Here is a 23,880-nt window from a genome sequence, read left to right on the forward strand (position 1 = left end):
AGTGGAATCGCATCTTCCTGATGGGGGAATATGAATAGGAATGAATAATGAACTAATGCAAGGTATAAAACTAGAAGTAATGCAGAGTGTAAGTCTAAGTTTTAATTTTTCTAATTTGAGTTTCTTGAAACATGACAAATGGCCAAGGTTCCAATTTTGAACTTGTAATAGTGAAGACATAGGGGTTGAGTTAATTTTCATTATTTGCCCTGGTTATTGGCAAGGTAATTTAAAAATTGGATTAAGATCAATCTGGTAGGAGAGTGGACACAAGAAGGAGGATTTTTACAAGAAGAGAGTCTACTGAACACTGTTTGAATAGCACTTAGACCAGAAGACTTCACTGGATGATGTCCAGAGTGTCAGACAGCTATATGAGAAGAAACTTCAGAAGCTTTAAATGGACAATTTATCATTACTTTTGGGTCTCTGTATCTGTACTTAATAAGAGGACTGCTTCCTTTTTAATTTTTCAATGCATCAGTCAATTCCTCCCTTCCTTCTCCCATATTGTTTTAAGTCCTCAAAATCCCTTGATGAAATGTTGCCCAGCAGCACATCCCCAGATAGAACCATCACTAAGGCATTGCAAAGTTTAACCACTTTAGCTGAGGAGTTGGCAGAGAACTCTGGGATAAATAACTGATTAAAGGGATGGTTAGAATCCTGGTTTGACAAATGGAAAGGAATGGCCATATCCATTCAGGAGCATTAACTGCTGTAGGATGTTGTGTAGTTCCATGCACTAGGGGACTGATACAACAATTGATAGAGACATCTTTCACTAAAGATTATCCCAGTAGGACCCACAGTGGGAGTTCAGAGGGCAGGCTCTGGAAATATAAGGATGATGATTGAAAGTACCAATGAGACTTTCCCCAGTGATGGACAATGCAAAATCATGTTAAGGAGATTAGAGAATAAGGAAATTGGGAAGGTGTGGAAACCAAATCTTTATTAAAAGAAAATGGGGGAATTGTGAGAAATACAAATACTAAAAAGTTAGGTTTCTACAGGATGTTGCAGTTTCAAGGTGATTAAGATAGCAAACACCATCGACCAATCAGATTTTAGAAGGAAAAGCTGGCTAACCAAGGAGTTTCTGATAAAAGGGGCTTCGACTGAAACTGGCTCAAACTGGTCCGGTTCAAGAGACAGTCACTGACTTTTTGCTAGTACCCAGGCTTAATAAGCCTCATAAATATTATCCAACACACACCAGGGAGGAATTTTTATTCATTTACATAACATGGGACACATGACAATGTATGACAGGGTAGAGAGAATATATCAAGGAGGGACATGAAAATAGGCGAGACTGGAAGGTTGCAACCTGAAAGAGTTTGGACCAATCTGAGCTCCAAGGGAAGGACTGAATAGAGTAACAGTATAAAGCTTGCTCTTGCTTCTATATCAGGACACTTTTTTCTCATTAAAGGGAACTCATCTGTCTCTTGCAAGAAATGTAATTAAACGATTCTTCTTTCACTCGGGACAAGAGTTTCCTTATTGGCCGGACACTAAGCCTTCTGACTTTGTGGGGAGGAGGCTTAGTGGGCCTATTTATAACAACTCCCTTAACCTTTCTTAATTCAAAGGCTTTTCCTCTTTTAATTAATTCCTATTTATTTTGTATATAGTTTGCTTCATATACATTTGTTTGCATGTTGCCTTCCCCTTTAAATAGTAAGTTCCTTGAGCGCAAGGACCGTCTTTTGCCTCTTTTTTGTATCCCCAGAGCTTAGTGCCTGGTACATAACAGGCATTTAATGAATGTTTATTGAATTGAATTGGATAAGAATGAATAAGATATGAACATTTCTAGGTGGAAATGCTTGTGGTCTCCTTGCTTATGGTCTTAGGATAACACACCTTCAGATTTGTATGTGTTCACTCTACCAAAATGCTACAGTGCTTCAGACATCATTGTGTTCTGGGGGTATGCTATTAAACATTTTTTGCATTTTATATCTCGTAGTGATGACCCAGTTGTTACTTCCCTGGTCAAGTGTAAGGAGTTTCATGAATTTGTGCACTGGCATTCTCATAAGCCTCTTAGTGACCATTATGAGAGAACAAAGTTTTTTTACAGATGGTAAGCTATGTGGCTTTATTGAAATAAACTGAGCTAATTTGCCTTCGGGGTAACATAGATACAAAGGGTCTATTTCAATCCTAATACAATTGTGATTCTGAAGGTGAATGATATGCTTTATGCTAAATTGTGCCCACTCTTCTGTTCAAAAAATTTCAGAGGCTCCTGATTGTCTCTAAAAGCAAATACAAACTCCTTTCTTTGGAATTTAAAGCCCTTGCAATTTGACCTCAATGTACTTTAAAATCTTTAACAAATATTACTCCTTTTCATACAGTCTACTGTTTAGTCAAACTGACTTTCTGACTACTTCTCATATACAACAATCCATTTTTTGTTACCTGAATTTACACTGGTTCTTTCCATGCTTGGTGTGCTTTTCATCCTCACCTCTGTCTTTTGGAGTCTTTGGTTTCCTTCAAGACTCAGCTCAAGATCCATTTTCTACATGAGGCCTTCCTGATCACCTTCTGCCCCACTTCAACCCTCATCCCCCACTGCTAGTACAGTGCTCTATCTAATTTATTGTTATATATTTTGCATTTTTAAACACACATGTGTACACACACATAGAAATACACACGTACATACACACATATACACACAAATGCGTACATACATGTGTACATACATACACTTTTATATGTATTTTGTTCCCTGGATAAAGTGTAAGTTCCTTGAGTGCATGAGCCATTTCACTTTTGTCTTGTATCCCTAGTGCCTGACACAATGCCTGGCACATAGTGGGTATTTAATAAATGATTGTGGATTGATTGTGGGAATTATGTGTCCTTTCCATATGGCTGCAGATGCTGATGTATTCATGACTCTCAATACAGATAATGTGAAAAGAGACCTTAGAGATTATCTTATCCAGTTCCCTCGTTTTCATAGATGAAGAAATTGAGGTCCAAAGAAAGCAAATAACTCTCCTAATGTCACAAAGCCAGTAAGTGACAAAGTTGAGGTTAAAGCCCAGATCCTGGACTCAAAAGCCAGGGTACTTTACATTATATAACACTAATTTGTTGAACATTTGGTGTAAAGATATCTATTTTCTTTGCATAAAAAGTTTGTGATACAGAAATTTATGATATTTATATCCAGAACATGTTAGAGACAATCACAGTTAGATGATGTATTCAATATGGGCATCGTGATAGAAAGCACATTAGTTTTGGTTTTGGAGATTCTAGGTTTGAATTCTGATCTCCCCACTGGACTCAGTGCAACATAAGGATGTGGGAAAATTAATATGCGAAGTCCTTTCCTGTCATAGAATCTATGAAATTGGCCCCCAAAGCCTGATTAAAACCTTGTAGTCTAACAATCACACACAATCTAGCAAATGTATCACTTTTTAGTGTCTTTGGCTTATATAGTTGATTATATTTTTATTAGAGGGAGGTGGGGTGGTACAGTGGAAAGAGTCAATGAAAAACTCTGGAATCTGGGGTTCACATCCCTCTCCCCCATTGTGATATTTACTATCTGGGGTAGCTTGGGGAAGTTGCTTAACCTTTCTGGATCTCATTTCCTCATCTCTGAAAAGAAAGGGTTGGTTTAGATGACCTCTGAGATTCCTTCCAGGTTTAGAGCTATGATCCTAAGAACTTGGTAATTTATGTAGGGATGGAATGGAGAGAAGCAATTATCTTTTATTTATATCCTTGCCTCTCCTTATAGATCTAGAACTAGATGGGATCTGAGAAGCCACTGTCCCATTCCCACCCCATTTTAGAGGTGATGAAACTGAGGCCAAGGAAGGTTAAGTTGCCTGAAATCAAGCAGGTGGCAAGCTAGTTTTATTAACAAGAATCTACCTGAACCTAAAATCCTCTCATTAATTGAGAGAATCTGGCAGTTATGTTTGCTATTCTATATTTGGTTCATAGATTACTATTTGAAAAATGAAAAAAAAGCTCCACTGTATATATGTGTAGGGGAGGGAAGGTGGATTGGAGAAAGATTCTCTCTTTTTCTTTTTTTTTTTTTAGGCAATTTGGGTTAAGTGACTTGCCCAGGGTCACACAGCTAGTAAGTGTCAAGTGTTTTGGTCTGAGGTCACATTTGAACTCAGGTCCTCCTGACTTCAGGGCTGGTGCTCTATCCACTGCGCCACCTAGCTATCCCGAGAAAGATTCTTGTTAAAACACAAATTAGTAAATTAATAAATACTGTATTTTGTCTTCAATCTTTTTTATTTTTTAAAGGAAAATCCCAGTATGTTCTCAAATCAATGCAAAAGTTACAGACTTTTCAATAATTTTTTGGAAACTCTTTAGAAGGCACTACTTCCAAAACCATTGTAACTCAATCTGTTGGGCCAAAGAAAGATTTTGTTAAAGCAAAGGAGAACAAAAAATTACATGTATGAATTATAAATTTATTTTGTTTAATGCTTGTCAATATAATACCTTTTATGTGTTTTTCTCCTTGACCCTTATCTGGAGTTGATAGGTTCTTTGTTTTTTGTTTTTTTTTTTCCTGTCCACAATTTTCTTTCTTAAGTAAGACTAAAATTGCCCAAGATGCATTCTAAGAAATTTGGAAAAATTGGGAAAACATATGATGAAAAAGGGTCAACGTCTTGGTAAAGGAAGCACAAAAATTCACAGAAGAAAACAATTCCATAAAAAGTAAAATTGGCCAAATACAAAAGCTCAATAAAGAAAATAATTCTTTAAAAATCAGAATTGAGCAAATAGAGGCTAATTACTCTATGAGACATCAAGAATCAATCGAACAAAATCAAAAGAAGAAAAAAAGAAGAAAATGCAAAATACCTCATTGGAACAATAACTGACCTAGAAGATCAGGAGAGATAATTTAAGACCTATTGGACTACCTGAAAGCCACGATACAAAAAAGAGCTTAGACATAATTTTTCAAGAAATTATCAAGGAGAACTGGCCTGATATTCTAGAACCATAGAATAAATTATAAATTAAAAGAATCTATTGGTCACCTCCTGAAAGAGATCCCAAAATAAAAACTGCCAGGAATATTATAGCCAAATTCTAGAGCTCCCAGGTCAAGGAAAAAATATTTCAAGCAGCCAGAAAGAAGCAATTCAGGTATCATTGAGCCACAATCAGGATAATACAAGATTTAGCTACTTTTACAGTAAAGGATTAGAGGCCTTGGAATATGATATTCCAGAAGGCAATGCCCTTGGAATTACAACCAAGAATCAACTATACAACAAAACTGAGCATAGTCTTTCAGAGGAAAAATAGACATTCAGTGAAATAGGGGACTTTCAAACATTCCTGATGAAAAGACAAGAGCTGAACAGAAATTTTGATTTTCAAATACAAGACTAAAGAGAAGCATAAAGAAAAAAAAACAACAATAGCACATTATTCAAAAAGGTTAAACTGTTTATATCCCTACACAGGAAGATAGTACTTGTAATTCTTAAGAACTGTATCTTTTTTAGGGCAGTTAAAAGGAATATTCGTAGACAAGAGGGTATGGGAATAAGTTGACTTTGATAGGATGATATAAAAAAAATTAAGAGTTGGAAAAGAGGACTCACTGGGAGAACAGGGAAGGGAGAGGCTGAAAGGCATAAATTATATCACATGAAGAGGTGCAAAAGACCTATTAAAGTGGAGGGAAAGACAGAGAAGGTGAGCATTATTTGAAACTTACTTTCATTAGATTTGGCTCAAAGAGGGAATAACATACACAGTCAGTTGGATATAAAAATCTTTCATACCTTATAGGGAAGTAGGAGGGGAGGGGGAGAAAAGGGGGAATTCTTAGAGAAAGGAGGGAAAATTGAGGGGAGTGGTAGTCACAAGCAAAACACAGGTGAGAAGGGACAGGTTGAAAGGAGAGAGAAAAGTATAAATGGGAAAAATAGGATGTAGGGAAATACATAACACTCATTACCGTGAATATGAATGGGATGAACATTCCCATAAAATGGAAGCAGAAAACAGAGTGGATTAAAGACTAGACTCCTAAAAAAATGTTATTTACAAGAAGCACATCTGAAGCAGCTCTCTGTGTCTCTACACAGAGTAAAGGTAAAAGGCTGGAGCAGAATAAATTATGCTTCAGCTGAAGTAAAAAAAAAAGCAGGAACGGCAATCACGATCTCAGACAAAGCAAAAGCAAAAATAGATCTAATTAAAAGAGAACAACATCTAGCTAAAAGATACTATAGAAAATGAAGTAATATCAATGCTAAACATATATACACTAAATGATACAGCACCCAAATTTCTAAAGGAGAAGTTAAATGAGTTATAGAAGGAAATAGACAGTAAAGCTATATTAGTGGGGGTGCTCAACCTTCCCCTCTCAGAACTAGATAAATCTGAGAACACAATAAACAAGAAAGAAGTTAAGGAAGTGAGTAGAATTTTTAGAAAAGTTAGATGTGATAGATCTCTTGGAAAAATTGAGTGGGATAGAAAGGAATAAATCTTTTTTTCAGTGGTCCATGGAACCTACACAAAAATTGACTCTACATTAGGGCACAAAACCTCACAACCAAATGAGGGAAGGCAGAAATACTTAATCCATCCTTTTCAGATCATGATACAATAAAAATTACTTTTAATAAAGAGCCATTAAAATCAACTGGAAACTAAATAATCTAATCCTAAAGAATGAGTAGATCAAAGAACAAATCATAGAAACAATAATTTCATCAAAGAGAATGACAATAAAGAAAAAAGCATATTAAAATTTATGGGATGCACTCAAAGCAGTGCTTAGGGGAAAATTTATATCTCTAAATGCATACATCAATAAAATAGAGAAAGAGTAGATCAATGAATTGGACATGCAACTAAAAAAGCTAGAAAAAGAACAAATTAAAAATCCTCAACCAAATACCAAATTGGAAATCCTGAAAATCAAAGGAGAGATTAATAAAACTGAAAGTAATAAAACCATTGAATTAATAAATAAAACTAAGAGCTGGTTTTATGAAAAGACTAATAAAATAGATAAACCTTTAGTTGATTTGATTTAAAAAAGAGAAGAAAACCAAATTATCAGCATCAAAAATGAAAATGGTGAATTCACCACCAATGAAGAGGATAGTAAAGCAATAATTAGGAACAATTTTTCCCAATTCTATGCCAATAAATCTGACAACCTAAGTGAAATTGATGAATATTTACAAAAATATACATTGCCTGGATTAACAGGAGAGGAAATAGGATACTTAAATAACTTTATCTTAGAAAAAGAAATTGAAAAAGCCATCAATGAACTCCTTAAGAAAAAATACCCAGGGGCTCAGATTATTAAAATCTAGCCATTGCTCAAATTCTTATAATCTAGCCAACAGCTCAGTAATGTTCAGATTCCTTAATAATCTGCTCAATATGACAGATGTTTTAATAAACCTTGTCTTTGACTGAAAGAAGACTTGGGTTGAATTCATTTGGTCAGGCCCCACTTGTCTTGATTTTGGGGTTCCAAAATCTCTAAACCTCAACATTTTGGTGGCCTGTATGGGGAAGCTGCCTAACTCCAAGTTTTCTCCAGCCAAAACTGGAAGGTATGTAAGCCTCTTCCCCTTCTTTCTTGCCTTGCACTTGGTTGCTCCCCAAACACTTAGGAAACCTTGGAGGTGCTTTTCTGGATGACAGTTACAATACTGTCTCACACTTGGCCTGATGCTCTCAGGCTCTTGGTCTACTGGTTTGGTTTGAGGCCAAAGATTTGGGTACATCTTCCACAGCATAGAGGACAAGGATGGATGTCCTATCCAGAAGCATATGCCCAATTCTGTCAACTCTCTCTGCACTAGGGAATTGGGAAAACTGCAGGTGTTTTTTGGTTCCCTGAGGCTTACTTACTCTCTTTCCTCTACATTCCTGAATCCTCCTTCATAGAGGTTACAGGGAAAAGTTAGAACAGCTAAAAACATCTTAGCAGATTCTGGAAGTTTTGTGATCCATCATTAAGGAGTTTTGAAACACTTGGTCACTCCCTTCTCCCACTCCCTTCCCTTGAGTCAAGAGGGTATTTGTTAATCCTTCTCATAGGAGAAGAGAGTTTCACCCTACCCCCCACCTCTAAATTCACCTTCTATAGCATCGGACCCCCTGGCAATGAATGGGCTTGGGCCCTGGAGCAACCTTTGCCTGGAAGCATCACCGAGGTTCAGCACATCCTGCTCAAGCTAGCCTCTGAACTTGGGTAAGCACACTCTTTTAAAGTTGCAGTTATAACTATTAATGATGAGATGTTGATTCTCTGTGTAAAGTAATTTGGAAATGCATTTAATAAAACAAGTCACCTGATTGGTAATGGGTTTGTTTCAAGTTTCAAATTGGTGAACTTTTTGTATCAGTTATGACAAGCAACATTTCATAATTTGGTTACCACTAAAATAATTTGGTTATTGTTTTAATCTGTAAACTTGCCAAAAAGCTTGTTTGAGTTTTCTCTTGCTGAGAATTTGCAAGTATGTATAAATAATCTCTAATGATTGACCTTTTACACCAGGACATATTTAAATTTGAGATGTAAATCCTGGAAAAGTTTTTACTGAACTATGATTAGTGAAACTTGCTGTTTGAGGTAAAAGCTTATGGGATTTTATTTTGAGTTGTCTGATGGATCTTAATCCATCAATAATCAATAATCCACCATCTGAGAGAAAGGCCACAAGTTACTCAGAGAATGTGATACTGGTAGGAAGTCATCATTAGTAAAAGCTGAGAGGACAATTTTAGCCTCAGTCTAAGATGGGATCCTTCTGGCTCAGTTTCCCCATTTTGTTCCTTTGAAAAGAATGTGACCCACCTGACTATTCCTGGGACTGGCTATGAGGTGGATTTAATATTACATGGTTGGAAAACTGTGAATTATCTGAATCTAAACAGAGCTAAGGATATTTCATCCCCTCATATTTGGGCCCTAAATATCTTTATCCTGCTTTATCCTTTCATAGCAAATTTCTATAATCAGAGCAAATGTTCAGTAAAAGATCAATGCAAGTGTGTGAGATCTTGCTGTTTTTACCTGAATGTGTAGTCATTCAATACCCCAAAACAACTAAAATTAAATCAGAAACATCTTCAGTTTGGTTTGGGGAGGAGAATTTCAGTAATAATTGAAGTGAAAGTCAGCCTCTGGCAAGTTCAAATTCATTCGTATAACTATTGAACCCAGGGGTGGAAAACCTGCAAAAGTATTACTTAATCTTTAAAAAAGAGTAACAAGATGACAAGGTAGGATTTATGCCAGGAATGCAGGACTGGTTCAATATTAAGGAAACTTTTAGCATAATTAATCATAAAACTAACTGAAACCACATGATCATCTCAATAGATGCAGAAAAAGCTTTGGACAAAATACAACACCCATTCCTATTAAAAACACTAGAGAGCATGGTTAATAAATGGAGTCTTCCTTAAAATAATAAGTAGCATCTACTTAAAACCCTTCAGTGAGCATCATATGTAATGGGGACACGCTAGAAGCATTTTCATTAAGATCAGGGGTGAAACAAGAATGTCCATTATCACCACTATTGTTCAATATTGTACTGGAAATGTTAGCTTTAGCAATAAGAGAAGAAAAAGAAATTGAAAGTATCAGAACAGGCAAAGAAGATACAAAGCTATCACTCTTTGCAGATGACATGATGATATTCTTAGAGAATCAAATAAAAAACTGCTTGAAATAATAAACAACTTTAGCAAAGCTGCAGGCTATAAAATAAACCCACATAAATCATCAGCATCTCTATATATTACCAACAAAGCCCAACAGCAAGAGATAGAAAGAGAAATTCCATTTAAACTTACTGTAGACATTATAAAATATTTGGGAGTCTACCTGGCGAAATAAACCCAGGAACTCTATGAACACAATTACAAAACACTTTTCACACAGAAAAAGTCAAATCTAAATAATTGGAAAAACATCAGTTGCTCATGGGTAGGCCAAGCTAATATAATAAAAATGACAATTCTATCTAAGCTAATTTACTTATTCAGTGCCATACCAATCTAACTACCAAAAATTACTTCATAGAGCTGGAAAAAATAACAAGATTCATTTGGAAAAACAAAAGGTATAGAATATTAAGGGAACTAATGAAATGCAGGGGAAGGTGACTTAGCCATTACCAGATCTTAAATTGTATTATAAAGCAGCAATCATCAACACTACTTGGTACTGGCTAAGAAATAGAATGGTGGATCAGTGGAATAGATTAAATATGCAAGATACTGTAGTCAATGACTATAGTAATCTACTATTTGATAAATCCAAGGAGTCCAACCACTATTTGACAAAAACTGCTAAGAAAACTGGAAGAGTATGGCAGAAACTAAGAATAGACCAAAATCTCACACCATATACCAAAATAAAGTCAAAATGGGTTCATGACTTAAATATAAAGGCTGATAAAAGCAAACTGGGAGAGTAAGGAATAGTTTACCTGGAAGATTTATGGAGAACAGAAGAATTTATGACCAAACAGGAGATAGAGAACATTATGAAATATAAAATGGATCATTTTGATTACATCAAATTGAAAAGTTTTTTTGCACAAACAGAGCCAATGCAAACAAGATTAGAAGGAAAGTAGAAAATTGGGAAATAATTTTTACAACCAGTGTCTCTGATAAGGGCCTCATTTCTAAAATATATAGAGAACTAAGTCAAATTTATGAGAATACAAATCATTCCCCAATTGATAAATGGACAAAGAATATGAATAGGAGGTTCTCATATGAAGAAATTAAAGCCATCTATAGTCATATGAAAAAATGCTCTAAATCACTATTGATTAGAGAAATGCAAATCAAAACAACTGAGGTACCACATTACACCTATCTGACTGGCCAACATGACAAAACAGGAAAGTGATAAATGTTGGAGAAGATGTGGAAAAATTGGAACACTAATTCACTGTTGGTGGACTTGTGAACTGATCCAACCATTCTGGAGAGCAATTTGGAATGATGTCCAAAGGGCTATAAAACTGTGCATACCCTTTGACCCAGCAATATCACTTCTAGGTGTGTATCTCAAAGAAATCATAAAAATGAAGAAAGAACCCACATGTACAAAAATATTTATAGAAACTCGTTTTGTGGTGGTGAAGAATTGGAAGTTGAGGGAATGCCCATCAATTGGGGAATGGCTGAATAAGTTGTGTTATATGAATGTAATGGAATAATATTGTGCTATAAGAAATGATGAGCAGGTGGACTTCAGAAAAACCTGGAAAGACTTGTATGGACTGATACTGAGTGAAGTGAACAGAACCAGGAGATTATTGTACACAGTAACAGCCAAGTTGTGCAATGACTAGTGTTGATAGACTTAGCCCTTCTCAGCAATGATCTAATACATCTCCAAAGGTCCCATGATGGAAAATGCTATCCACATCCAAAGAAAGAACTATGGAGTTGAATGCAGATTGAAGCATACTATTTGCTATTTTTTTTCTTATGTTTTGTTTTGTTTTCTCTTTCTCATGGTTCCTCCTACTGGTTTTAAGTCTTCCTTACAACATCACTAACGTGAAAATATGTTTAATATATGTACAGCCTGTATCAGATTGTGTGCCATGTTGGGAAGGGAAGTGGAGAGGGAGGGGGAGAAAAATTTAAAACTCAGAAGCTTATGGAAGTAATTGTTGATAAATCAAAACAAATTAAAAAAAATAAAATAAATTAAAAAAAAGTAACGAGATCAAATAATCCTGCAAGTCAAATGTAAATGATTTTAATATGGCTCTTACACTTTTACTTCTCCCTATATCTGGGGTCTGCAGTCTTCTGTAAGATTTGAGTCTTTCAGACTACAGGCCATTCACCTACAGTTGGTAGCAAACAGCGAGTACCAACCAATGTCCCCCCATTGTCTCCTGGATGGAGACTGTGCTCACTTCCAGTCAACCTTCTCCTTGGGACCCCCTTGAGGCAGCAGTTTCAGAAGCCAAGACCTTCATCCCTTACCCCAAAAGAATTTGGGTCCTATTTGTTTGAAGGGGGAATGATAAGGATGAGATCTGAATCCCTGAAAGGAAAAGATCATGTCTTTGGAATCTGAACCCCAAAAAGGAAAAATCCTGGACTTTCCCACCTGGCCAAATCTCTGGAGTTCATCTGAAGCTATAATCCTATCAAGTGGCCTTTCATTGTGGCTACACCCAGTTTCCCAATTCTGTTTTGTTACCTCCCAATTGCCCCTGGCCACTTCCCCCCCTTAATCCTATCTAGACTTCATTCTCTCTTGGCTAAGTGGTGTGGTCCTGGTCCCTGCTGTTCTCTAAACCCCAGATTACCAGCCACTCCCATCCAGATTCTCCCTAGACCCTTCCTCCAGTTGCCCCAAACTATTTGGCCACTCCTAGATCCTTCCCACAGTCTTTCTATATATAAGGTTGATCTTGTCTTCGTTAAAGTGCTCAGATTTTTAAAATCTAGCCACTGCTCAGATTGTTATAATCTAACCAATAGATCAGTAATGTTTGGATTCCTTAAGAGCCAATATAGTGGATGTTCTAATAAACCTTGACTTTGGCTGAAAGAAGGTGTGGGTCAAATTCATTCGGGTAGGACCCATGTGTGTCGTGATTTCTGGATTCCAGCACCCCTAAGCCCCTAAACCTCAACAAAGTGACAATAGTACATTAAAGCCTCTGTGATCTCCCTCATCTCATCTCCTCCTCCTCTTCAGTCTTGGAGGATTAGATGGTCCTCCTCAATACCAGGAAAAAGTCTTATACTTGTGCACTTGATCCTATCCCCTCCCACCTCTTTTAAGAGTGATTAACATGTTCCCTTCACTCCACCTTTGCCAATTCTTAGGAAATATGGGAGTGATGTAAGGGGTTAGTTGTGGAAAAATGGAGATGGCTGAATATATTTGATTTTGACATTTTGCAGGGATGTTTACATATACCCATAAAAAATGATCCTTCTGCCTAAATAGTTTTAATTGATCTGCCTACCTCTAGGCTGTCTCCACTTATGCTATATTGATACTCTCGAGGTCACCACTCTAATCTTAGAACTGCTTTTCAACCTTATTTGCTACTTCTCCCCAATATTGTTGTTTTCTCCTAGTCAAATTTGTCTCTTTTTTCCAGAACATGTTCTACTCATATTAATCTCTAAGTTCTTTTCTTATGATCCCTAGAATATCTTTATGATTCTCTTCTATTTAATGAAATCCTAATCTCAAAGATTTAGCTCATATTCTTTCCACCCTTCTTACCCTCAATTCTTGGAGGTTTTCTACAATTGCTACAGAATAAATTAATCTCTGAATTATCTACCATTATTGTTTGTATCCTGAATTTTTTCACTCATCAGTAGAATGTAATCTCCTTGAGGCCTTGTAGAGAGTAAGCCCTTAATAAATGTTCATTGAAGTGGATTGAATCTATAGCTTTCTATGATTAACACTGATTTGTGATTTCATTAGTCTATTCTATTAAATTCATGTATCACAGTTTAAGCCATTCTCCAATTGATGGACACCTACTTTGTGTATATTTCCTTGCTACCACAAAAAAATTGCCATAAATATTTTGGTATATATGACTCTTCTTTTTATCAAGAAGTCCACTAGCTACATGTTTAGCAATGTGATCTCTGGGTGAAATGGTATGGACATTTTAGTCATAGGCTTAGAATAATTCCATGTTGCTTTCTAGAATGGTTGGACCATCTCCACCAGTACTGTATTAATGGGTTTTTCTTTTTAGAACTCCTTCAGAATTTCAGGTCAGGTGACCCAACAAGCATTTATTATGCACTATTTATGTGCCAGGCACTGTGCTACATGCTGGGAATACAAAGACAAAAACATGGCCTCTGACCTCAAGGTACTTACATTCTTATGGTAGAAACAACATGCAGAGAATCAGATAATCTCAGAGGGAAGGCATTAGCAATGTGGGGATCAGGAAAGACATTTTTGAAGAAACAACATGCAAAGAATTAGGCAATCTCAGAGGGAAGGCATTAGCAATGTGGGGATCAGGAAAGACGTTTTTGAAGAAGGTTGGATTTAAAATGTCTTGAAAGAGTCCAAGGAAGCCAAGAGGTGGAACTAAGCATTCCAGCCATGGGGAAGATTGTAAGATAGAGTGTTTGGTTTGAGGAATAGCAAGAATGCCCAGTGTATCTGAATTATGGAAGGGAGTAAAGTGTAAGAAAACTGGAAATGTAGGAACCACCAACTTGTGAAGGACTTTTTAAGCCAAAGGATTTTATATTTGATCCTGTAGGAAATAGGAAGCCACTGAAGTTTATTGAGGAGGGGTGTGACATGGTCAGACTTGTGCTTTAGAAAGATCATTTCCGCAGGTAAGTGGAGGATGGATTGGACTGGGGAGAGATAAGGCAGGGAGATTAGCCAGGAAGCTGTTGCAATAGTTCAAGCATGAGTCAATGAAGGCCTACACCAGGATGGCACAGTATGAGTCAAGAAAACAGGATGTATGTCATAAAAGTAGAAATGTCAAGAGCTGGCAATGAGTTGGATATGGGTGGTGGTGGGAGGGGAGTGAATGTAAGTTGAGGAAGATGCATTGGTTGACACATTGTGAGGCTGGGTGATTAGTAGGATTGCTCTTCCACAATATTTCTTCATTCTTCTCATCTTTTCATTCTCAACACCTGAGTCCAGAGAGAGGGACTCCCCTCTAGTCTATCCTTTACATGGCTGCCAAATTGATCTTTCTAAATCCCAGCTCTGTTCACATAACCTCACTTTCTCAAAACCTTTAATAAGGACATTTTCACTGCAGATTAAAGTTATCTAATCCTGATATTCAGGGCCCTCCATGATGGTCCACAATATATCTTTCCAAGTCTTATTTCCCACTACTACCTTTTACATACCTTACATGCTACCCAACTTGGATGATTTACCTTCTCCCAAACTTCCGTGTGATCACTTGCTTTCATACCTTTGTATACTCTACTATTTTTACCTGGAATGCTGTTTCACCACCACCTCTAGCAGGAGATCCATGAATCAATTATGAAGCAATTGTTAAATGCCTGTTTTTTGCTTGTCATTGGAGATAGACACAGTGAATGAATGAAATAATCTTTATTCATTAGGAGCTTCTATTCTAATAATCCAATTGCTGCACAGTTTTCAAAGTTTATATCAGATGGAATTTTCTTCCTGAACCTCATCCCATCCCTACCCTACCCCCAACCTCACCCTTTTCTCCAGTGATCATTTTCTTCTCTGTATTCCCAGAGAACTTTGTACCTCTCCAATAAATTTCATCTTTACTGTGCATTACAATTATTTCTATATGGGTCTGATTTCTTCTACTAACTAATAAACCTCATGAGAGTCGGAATTGTACCCTTTTTTTTTAATATTCCACAAAACCCAACAGTACTTTGTACAAAAATAAGGTTTCAGTTATGCAGATTATGGAGAATGGGGTATGGAGAACAGATTCTCTAGATAATTGAGTTTGGTATTGTAGAAGATTTTAAACATGTTTTAAAATTATTAACATTTTTACTTTTACCTAGGCAAAGTAACAAATTTGAGTATAGCTATTCATATGATGAAAATAATCCATTCCATAATGGAAAGATACCAGGAATTTTTGCAGGAGCCAGAGATAAAGAAGATATCCAGATGTCTTAAATATTTAGAATTTGACAATTTGGCCAAAACTTTGGATCCTACACAGTTAATGTTTGAATAATGTATTTTTTCTTTCAGTAATTTAATTTTTTCCTACACTTTTAAAGACTCATATAATTAGTAGGAATAAATACAGCTTCTAGCAAACAGAGCTTATTTTTTTTTTCTTTTGACGAAGTATTTTGCTTTGGTTCCATTCCAAAAATTACACTTCCATGTGTTATTATCGACCTAACCACCTAAACTAGAATGAATATAAAATTGGAAAATCCTTGCCAGTTCTATTATGTGAAAAAGAAAAAGTATAGCTTTGATTTTAGTGAAATGTCCAGGGCCTAGAGTGCTATAGTCACATAATCATTCCTGTCACCAATTAACCCATTGGCTATCAGTATGGGGGTTATATTTCTCTTCATTGCATAGTTTTCTCATTCCTAGGCTGATGACAGGGGTAGCAAATTGTCTCCCAAACAAATTATATATTACTTGAGACCTTGATGAAACTGTGTTTTGCACATAATAGTAACTTATTGCATATTTGTTGAATGAAGGAATGTATGTTGGCATATAAATATCTTTTCGACCCCGAATAGTATATTAATTAATTATACAGGTTATGGAAAATGGTAAAAATAGCAAAAATGTCCTTTACCCTATTGATATGGGACCAACTCGCTTTCATCTACAACACATGGTCCATTACTTGTTCTGGGATAAGAGAAAAGATCCATATCCAAAGGTTAAGGATTTTATTCCAGACACATGGCAGGTAATGATATTGAGCTGAATTTTCTTAGATTTTGTTTTCAAGTGAAACTTCAATAGAACTTTATGTTATCATGTATACTTAAGGATAATTTACCACAACATTATGAGATCATTATATGTTACATGAGATATATTATATATTGTGGAAATATTTTTTTTGGTACAATTTAAAGAATGGGATATTTCTATTTATCCTAAGATCATAGATTTAGATCTAGAAGGGACTTCAATTGAATTGAATTGAATTCAATAAGCATTTATTAAGTACTTACTGTGGGGCTAGGTGTTGGGGATAAAAGACAAAAAAGGAACATCCCCTTCCCTCAAGGTTTTTATTTTCTATGGGGGAAAATAACCAGAACACAAATAAATAAATACAAAATATACAATAAATAAGTACCCCTTCCTTCCCTTCATGAAAACCTCACTTCCAGTTCAGGGTTCAAGGAATTCTATGAAATACATTGCAATATAGGCATGGTTTTGAAAAATTCCAATGGCATTACACTGATTTACATGATATTCTTTGCTTAGTATTTTGATAACAGCCTGTCCACATTATTCTCCACATGTATATGACTCCCACATCTGCAGTGAGAGGTTCTTAACATTGTGGACAATAACGAGTCAGTTGATCATTGCTCCCATTTCATTCGGGAAAACATATGCCTCTTATTACTGCATGGAGAAAATTCTGAGGGAGAGTGATGATGGAGTGATTGCATATGTGGCCCGTACAAAGGTAGAACTTAAGTGGATATAACTTTGTTGACCTTAATCTTCTCTTTTTTAAAGAAATGTATAGCCTTAAGAGGTGGATTTAATTTCATTTGTTTAATTCTTCTCTTTAGCTTTAGAGAGTGAGATAGTGTGGTGTAATAGATTGAGGGCCTGGGTTTTGAGTCTGGAAGACATTACAGCCTCAGTAACTAAGTGCATGGCCCTGGGCAAATCATTTATCCTCTCCCTAGGATTATCTACTAAATCACAGTTAAGCTGCACTCTATGTTGGTAGAGGAACTCCCCAAATTTAGAATTCCCCACATTGATGAAATCACACTTCTCTCACATATTTGCATATTTAGTTGTTGTTGTTTTGTTGTTTCAGTTGTGTTTAACTCACCACAACCCCTTTTGGGGTTTTCTTGGCAGAGATACTAGAGTGGTTTGCCATTTCCTTCTCCAGCTCATTTTACAGATGAAGAAACTGAGTCAAATAGGGTTAAGTGACTTGCCCAGGGTTACACAGCTAGTAAATGTCTAAGGCCAGATTTGAACTTAGGAAAATGAGTTTTCCTGATGTCAAGCTTGAACTCCATCCACTGCACCACCTAGCTGCCCTATGTATTTAGAGGGTACAGTAATAGTATCATAATCATAGAATTTAAAGGGACCTAAGAAATCATCCAATTCAACTCCCTTATATTAGAAGGGAGAAAATAGAGGCTCAGAGAGATAAAAATGACATGGTCAAGGTCATTAGTTAGTTGTCATTAGTTAGTGCTAGTTAGTGGCAAATCCTACATTGACCATGTCAGAAAATGTGTGGTCTCATGACTAGCACGAGTTCAGCACCTTTCTGCCATGAGATGGGTAGCATACTTAAGCATGGCTGCTCTAGAATCATGTTTATTTATTACATAGGTCTAAGTTCATAAATGTTTCAAAGTCATTTGTCTTTATAATTCAGTTATTGTATAAATTGTTCTTGTGGTTCTTCTCACTTCACTCTTCATCAGTTCATACAAATCTTCCCAAGTTTCTCCAAGATCATCATTTTCTTTATATTTACTGTATGATAGTATTCCATTACATTCATGTACTATAATTTGTTTAGCCATTCCCCAATGTTGGACACCTCCTTAGTTACTATTTCTTTGCTTCTACAAAAAAAAAAGAGCTGCTTTAATATTTTTCCTCTTGATCTGTGGAATATAGGCCTAGTAGTAGCACTGTTGAGTCAAAGGGTATGCACAGTCTAGTAACTGTTTGTGCATTATCCCTAATTGGAGTTGAAGTTGGAGTTCACTTGGAGTTCATGGCTTATGTGAACACAGGCTGATTCAGCTTCCTGAGGAGTTTGAGGTTGGCTATATGGGATATATGGCTATTGTTTTTCTCTTATGTGCTCTCTTATACAATAACAACATTATAGAGACAAATAATTTTGAAAGTTTTAAGGGGCAGCTAGGTGGTGCAGTGAATAGAGCACTGGCCCTGGATTCAGGAGGACCTGAGTTCAAATCTGACCTCAGACACATAACACTTACTAGCTGTGTGACCCTGGACAAGTCACGTAACCCCTGGCCAAAAAAAAAGTTTTAAGAACTCTCAACTAATCAATGACCAACCATGATTCCATAGCACCCATGATTATTCACTGAAGGAGTAGAATTTTGGATATCTATATCTGTATACACTTACAGATATAGATATAGGTGTATATCTATATCTATATATATCACACACATAAATATAGATATTTCTTATACTGGTTCTTCCTCCTTATAGCATAGCTGGCAGATTTAGGAAGCACCTTGGTGCAGGGGACGGAGTGCTAGAGTTGAGAGCCAAGAAGAGCCACTTTCAAATCCTGGCTCCAGTACTTTCTGTGTGATTGAGGGCAAGTCACTTAGCCTTACTTTCTTTATATGTAAAACAGAGATAATAGTAGAACCCAGCTCCCTGGGTTGTAAGGATTGCATATGCAAAGTGCTCTGCAAAGTTTAAAGCACTATGTAATATTTTTAGACTAACTGCTTTGTATATAAAAGAAACCATTAAGCTCTTTGAGTTAGAGTGACAGCTGAGCATGCTTTTCAAAGGCACTTTTGAATTATCTTTTATATTTTACCTTAGAGCCAGCATGGAATAGTGGATAGAGAGGCTTCCTTAGAATTAGAATAGCCTTGAGTTCAAGTCCCACCTTTGTCAAACATTGACTCTAATAGACCCTGTTCTAGTACCTTAACTTTTTAGTGACCCAGATGATTCTTTAAGGTTAAAAGTGAAGAGTAGTTGGATATCTCATTTGCTAGGAGTTTCCTTGCCAGGGAATTCTTTTTGCAAGTGAAATCCTAGGTCTGATGCCTCCCAAATAAAAGTTCTAATCATTATTATTCTGTTGTGATTTGCTAATGGACCCCTTTTCTGCATCAACCGGGACCTTGTTAACCAAGTGTCAACCACTGTCCAGAGTCGTTTCACCAAATGCCTGCCTGAAGGTCAAGTTCTTTGTCATGTTTTTACAAGGGATTACCACCATTATGCATTTAACCATCAGGTACTCAATGCTACAGAGTGTTTTTGATCAAATTGCTTTAGAAAAATGCTTACTACTCTTTTGACTTTATAAATAAAGAATCTGAGATGGAGAAATATAATATTATTAATGAAATACGAGATATGAAAATGAAATTGATGAAATGATTAATTTCATTCAAGCTTACTTAGTAAGTTAGGAACACCTCATGGCTCTACCAGTATTTTTGAGTTCCAAACTTAAAATAGCAGACCACCATCCTACCTTGTTGGTAAAGCAGCCAAAGGGATCTCTCATCATATTGACAGTAAACACTTGAGCAAGTCTTTTAACATCCAATTGAGACTTGTTTCCTCTCTATCATTATACTCATGACAGTAGTTAATTTCATAAGGTTTTTTAGCAGTACAGTTTTTGATTTGAATTTGTATCTGGTGTTGCATGAATTCCAATGCAGGATATGTTTCTTGCCAGAACTGTTCATAATGAAACAAATCAGAACAAAAAGTGAAAATACCTTTAGTCAAATATTAGCTTTTTTCTTTTTGATATGATTTCTTTCATTTATTTAAGGAATTTAAACAAAAGTATGCCCATGATGCATTACTATTTCCATGAAACTAGTCCTAAAAAGTGAAAACTAATTATATATTGAATTGATCAATTTAGAAGCTTTGCAAACTTTAAATCACCATTTATGTGTGCGTTATTATTATTAATTCATCAGTAGGTTTCAGAAGAGTGAATCACGATATTTCTTTGTAGGTCTGTTTTGGAATCCTATTGCTTTCCCCTAATTGTCAAGAATGAGTGGAAAAGATCAGATGTGTTATATTTGCTGAGGTAAGTGATTTGCCATTTCTCAGGGTATATAAATCTTGAGATTATTTTAGGGATAAGATTACCTCGGAATGACATCCTTTTGCTAATGCTGTAAGTTAATTTCCTGAGTCAAAATGTATAAAATGTACAGTGACGTCTAGTACTCTGGATCTTGAATCCAGGTCTTCCTGACTCTGAAGCCAGTCTTCTGCTGGCACCTTCCCCATAAAACCCCTTACAGTCCCATAATGATTATTATTTATCAGTAGTCACAAGAATTTTTGCATGGAATACAAAATGAATTGTTCTCCATAAGGGACTTATAGCCTAAAGATCAAGCTATGATCTTTAAAACCATACTGAGTCTGACTTTTCCCTACTGTGTTGGTAAGAGCAGACTACATATGATACAATAGTTCTGTCTTTCCCTGAAATAATTTGTCTGCCCTGCCTATGCTTTTTGGCTCCTCTTGATAAATAAATAAGCTGAAATTTGACCAATCGAGTTCCTGTTGAAAAAAAACTTTGTCCTGATAATCTGGAAGCTTGTGTTATAGTTTGACTTCAAAAATTATGTGACATTGAATTCCTCCTATAGTTTTCTATACATTGTTTCCTTTTTTCAAAAATCATTATCATACTTGCTTATAGGCATGTTTTGAAAAAAGGTTATATTTTTAAGTTATAAGTTCCTAACTTACTAAGTAAGCTTGAGTGAAAGTAATCATTTCATTAATTTCATTACTAAGTAAGCTTGAGTGAAATTAATCATTTCATTAATTTCATTTTCATATCTTATATTTCATTACTAATATTATATTTCTCCATCTCAGATTCTTTCTTTATAAAGTCAAAGGAGTACTAAGCATTTTTCTATAGCAATTTGATCATAAACACTCTGTAGGTAGATACACTAGATAGTATTTGATCAGATCTCAGGCAAGAGGAAAGTTGCCTTATTATCAGATTAATTTAAAATTTAAAAAAAATCTTTATTTTTTAAACCAAATAATGAGAGTTCCTTGTGGAACTAACTTACTTTCTAACATTTTGTCAGAATTATCTGGATTAGCATAATTTATCCCCAAAAAGGCTCTCTACCACTTACTATGGCTTCATAGTCATAAGGAAAACCAAAAACTTCTTACTTTTATTGCCGCTCTCATATTTAATTTTCATTTTTTTGTTTTAGTACATTATTTCCATACTAATTCTTGGACTGAAATATTTATCACATCAACAGGTTCATTGTCTTGGGGGACAAATTGGAGCAGAAATTTGGGAACATCTGCTGGTTATGATCCAATGTCTCTTCTTGGCTCTTTCAGCAAACATCAGCAACCCTGAGTATCTCACTGAGTAGACAACAGATTTTCCCCAGAAGATGATTCTTCTTGCAAGAGCAACTGTTTTTGTTTTGAATGATTGTAATTTCCCTAATATATATGAGTTCTGTAGTCTCTGGTTGGTATTTCTACTGATTTCCAGCAAACTGGATAACTTTTCTCTGAATCTTCCAGAGAATATAGTCCCCTTAGAAATTTCTGGAGAATATATTCACTAACAAACTCACAGACTCATAGAACCTCAGAGGTGGAGCCTCATAGGTCATCTACTTCAAAGCACTTCACTATTCCCAAGTGAAAAATAAAGAAAAACAACATCCTTATAAATTTTATATCTATATCCATATATATAAAGGACTATACACACACACACACACACACACACATATAGTCAAGCAAAACAAATTCTAACATGGACTACATCTCATCTATGTCTAAATCTATATTTATATTTGTATCTATCTATAACTATAATCTATCTCTACCTCTATCTCTAGTTCTATATTAACCTCTCCATCTATCTATACCTTTATCTACATATATGTGTGTGTGTCTAAATCATCTATGTTATTAAATATCTCCATCTTGATCTATTCTATCTAGATGCTAGATCTAGATATCTTTATAGATCTATCTATTCATCTATATTTTAATCTGTACTCTAAGGCCATCACATTTCATTTCTGTCAGGAGATGGATACCATGATTTCAACACGAATACTCTGGAATCAGGGTTAGTCAGTTATTTATCAGAGTTTTTTAAGTCTTTCATAGTTGTTTATTTTTATAATATTGTTGTTTCTGTGTAATTTTTTCCTGATTCTACTTATTTTACTCACATCAGTTTTCAAGAATCTTCCCAGCTTTCTCTGAAACTAACCCTTTCATAATTTTTTACAGTATAATAGAACTTACAGTGACATAGAACTTTTCCTACTATAGATGATGTCACACTTTCTTTTTGGAGGTTTTAATTACTTTTGTTGAACTGTTTCCTCCCCTCTTTTTTGCTTTCTAAAAAGCAATGGCTCTGGAGGGTGGAAGAAGAGTAGGGGAAGAAAAGGACAGGGCAAGGTACATATTGCAAAATGTAGGTGCTTGGGTAGGTAGGTGCCGCAGTGGATAGATCACTGGCCCTGGAGTCAGGAGAATCTGAATTCAAATCTGGCCTCAGACATGTAACACTCACTAGCTGTGTGACTCTGGGCAAGTCACTTAACCCCAATTGACTCACACAAAAAATAGATGCTTATTATTTATATAAAAAAAAGCACTTGATTCAGTAGAGCAAAATGTTGCAACAGGGTGTCTCCCATGCATATGTCAAAATCTTAAGATACAATAACAGTAACTCATTTTCACAGCACTTTTAAAGTTTGTACTTTTTGATGACTTTTTGATTATTATTAATATTAATGATAATTATTAATTATGTCTATTAATTAATGTATAAAAAGGGGATTTGGATTCACCGAAGAAATTTTTTGCCACCAAAAAGAGGTGAGGAACAGAGTTCAAATGGTAAAAGGGATTCCTTATAGATGGTGATGTCTTCCAGTCGCTCCTGTTTGAAGATGACATTGTGCTGATTACACCAAGCCCCAGAATATTATACACCTTAGTTAAATGATATCTATACTCACTCAAAAGTGTTTGCACTGTATATCCACACAGGAAAAGCCAAGCATTTTTCCTATTATTTAGCCTATGACTTAAAATTTGATGGATAACCTATGGAGCTGGTCCATTGGTACATAGTTTTTGGATAGCTTTCTTTGCAGATGGGCAATGAATTAGGCCCAAAATTTAATAGGGGAAAGAGAATAGACTGCGTTGCTTTGGGGGTAATTGCACAGTCCTTTTAATAAACAAAATCTGAAAGAGCCTTTTTTTCATATGATTAGAGAAAAGAGAAGAGAATAAGCATTTATATAGCGACTGCTATGTGTCAGACACTGTGA

The 23,880-nt window shown here is 35.7% G+C and overlaps 1 protein-coding gene across 1 annotated transcript in view; it reads left to right on the top strand.

Moving 5' to 3' along the window:
* The window catches only part of DDX60L (DExD/H-box 60 like), a 74,514-nt gene that overhangs the window by 1,034 nt on the left and 49,600 nt on the right, over positions 1-23,880 (top strand). The window contains 13 exon segments of the mRNA XM_027837463.1: positions 1,879-2,081; positions 2,083-2,095; positions 4,309-4,466; positions 13,806-13,824; positions 15,604-15,772; positions 16,160-16,172; positions 16,335-16,490; positions 17,084-17,118; positions 17,120-17,223; positions 19,060-19,069; positions 19,655-19,791; positions 20,482-20,594; positions 21,817-21,932. Of these exon segments, the coding sequence (XP_027693264.1) occupies positions 1,879-2,081; positions 2,083-2,095; positions 4,309-4,466; positions 13,806-13,824; positions 15,604-15,772; positions 16,160-16,172; positions 16,335-16,490; positions 17,084-17,118; positions 17,120-17,223; positions 19,060-19,069; positions 19,655-19,791; positions 20,482-20,594; positions 21,817-21,932 (1,246 nt within the window).

This window comes from Vombatus ursinus, unplaced genomic scaffold (assembly GCF_900497805.2).
Source record: "Vombatus ursinus unplaced genomic scaffold, bare-nosed wombat genome assembly UNPS02014821.1, whole genome shotgun sequence".
Classification (NCBI taxonomy): Eukaryota; Metazoa; Chordata; class Mammalia; order Diprotodontia; family Vombatidae; genus Vombatus; species Vombatus ursinus.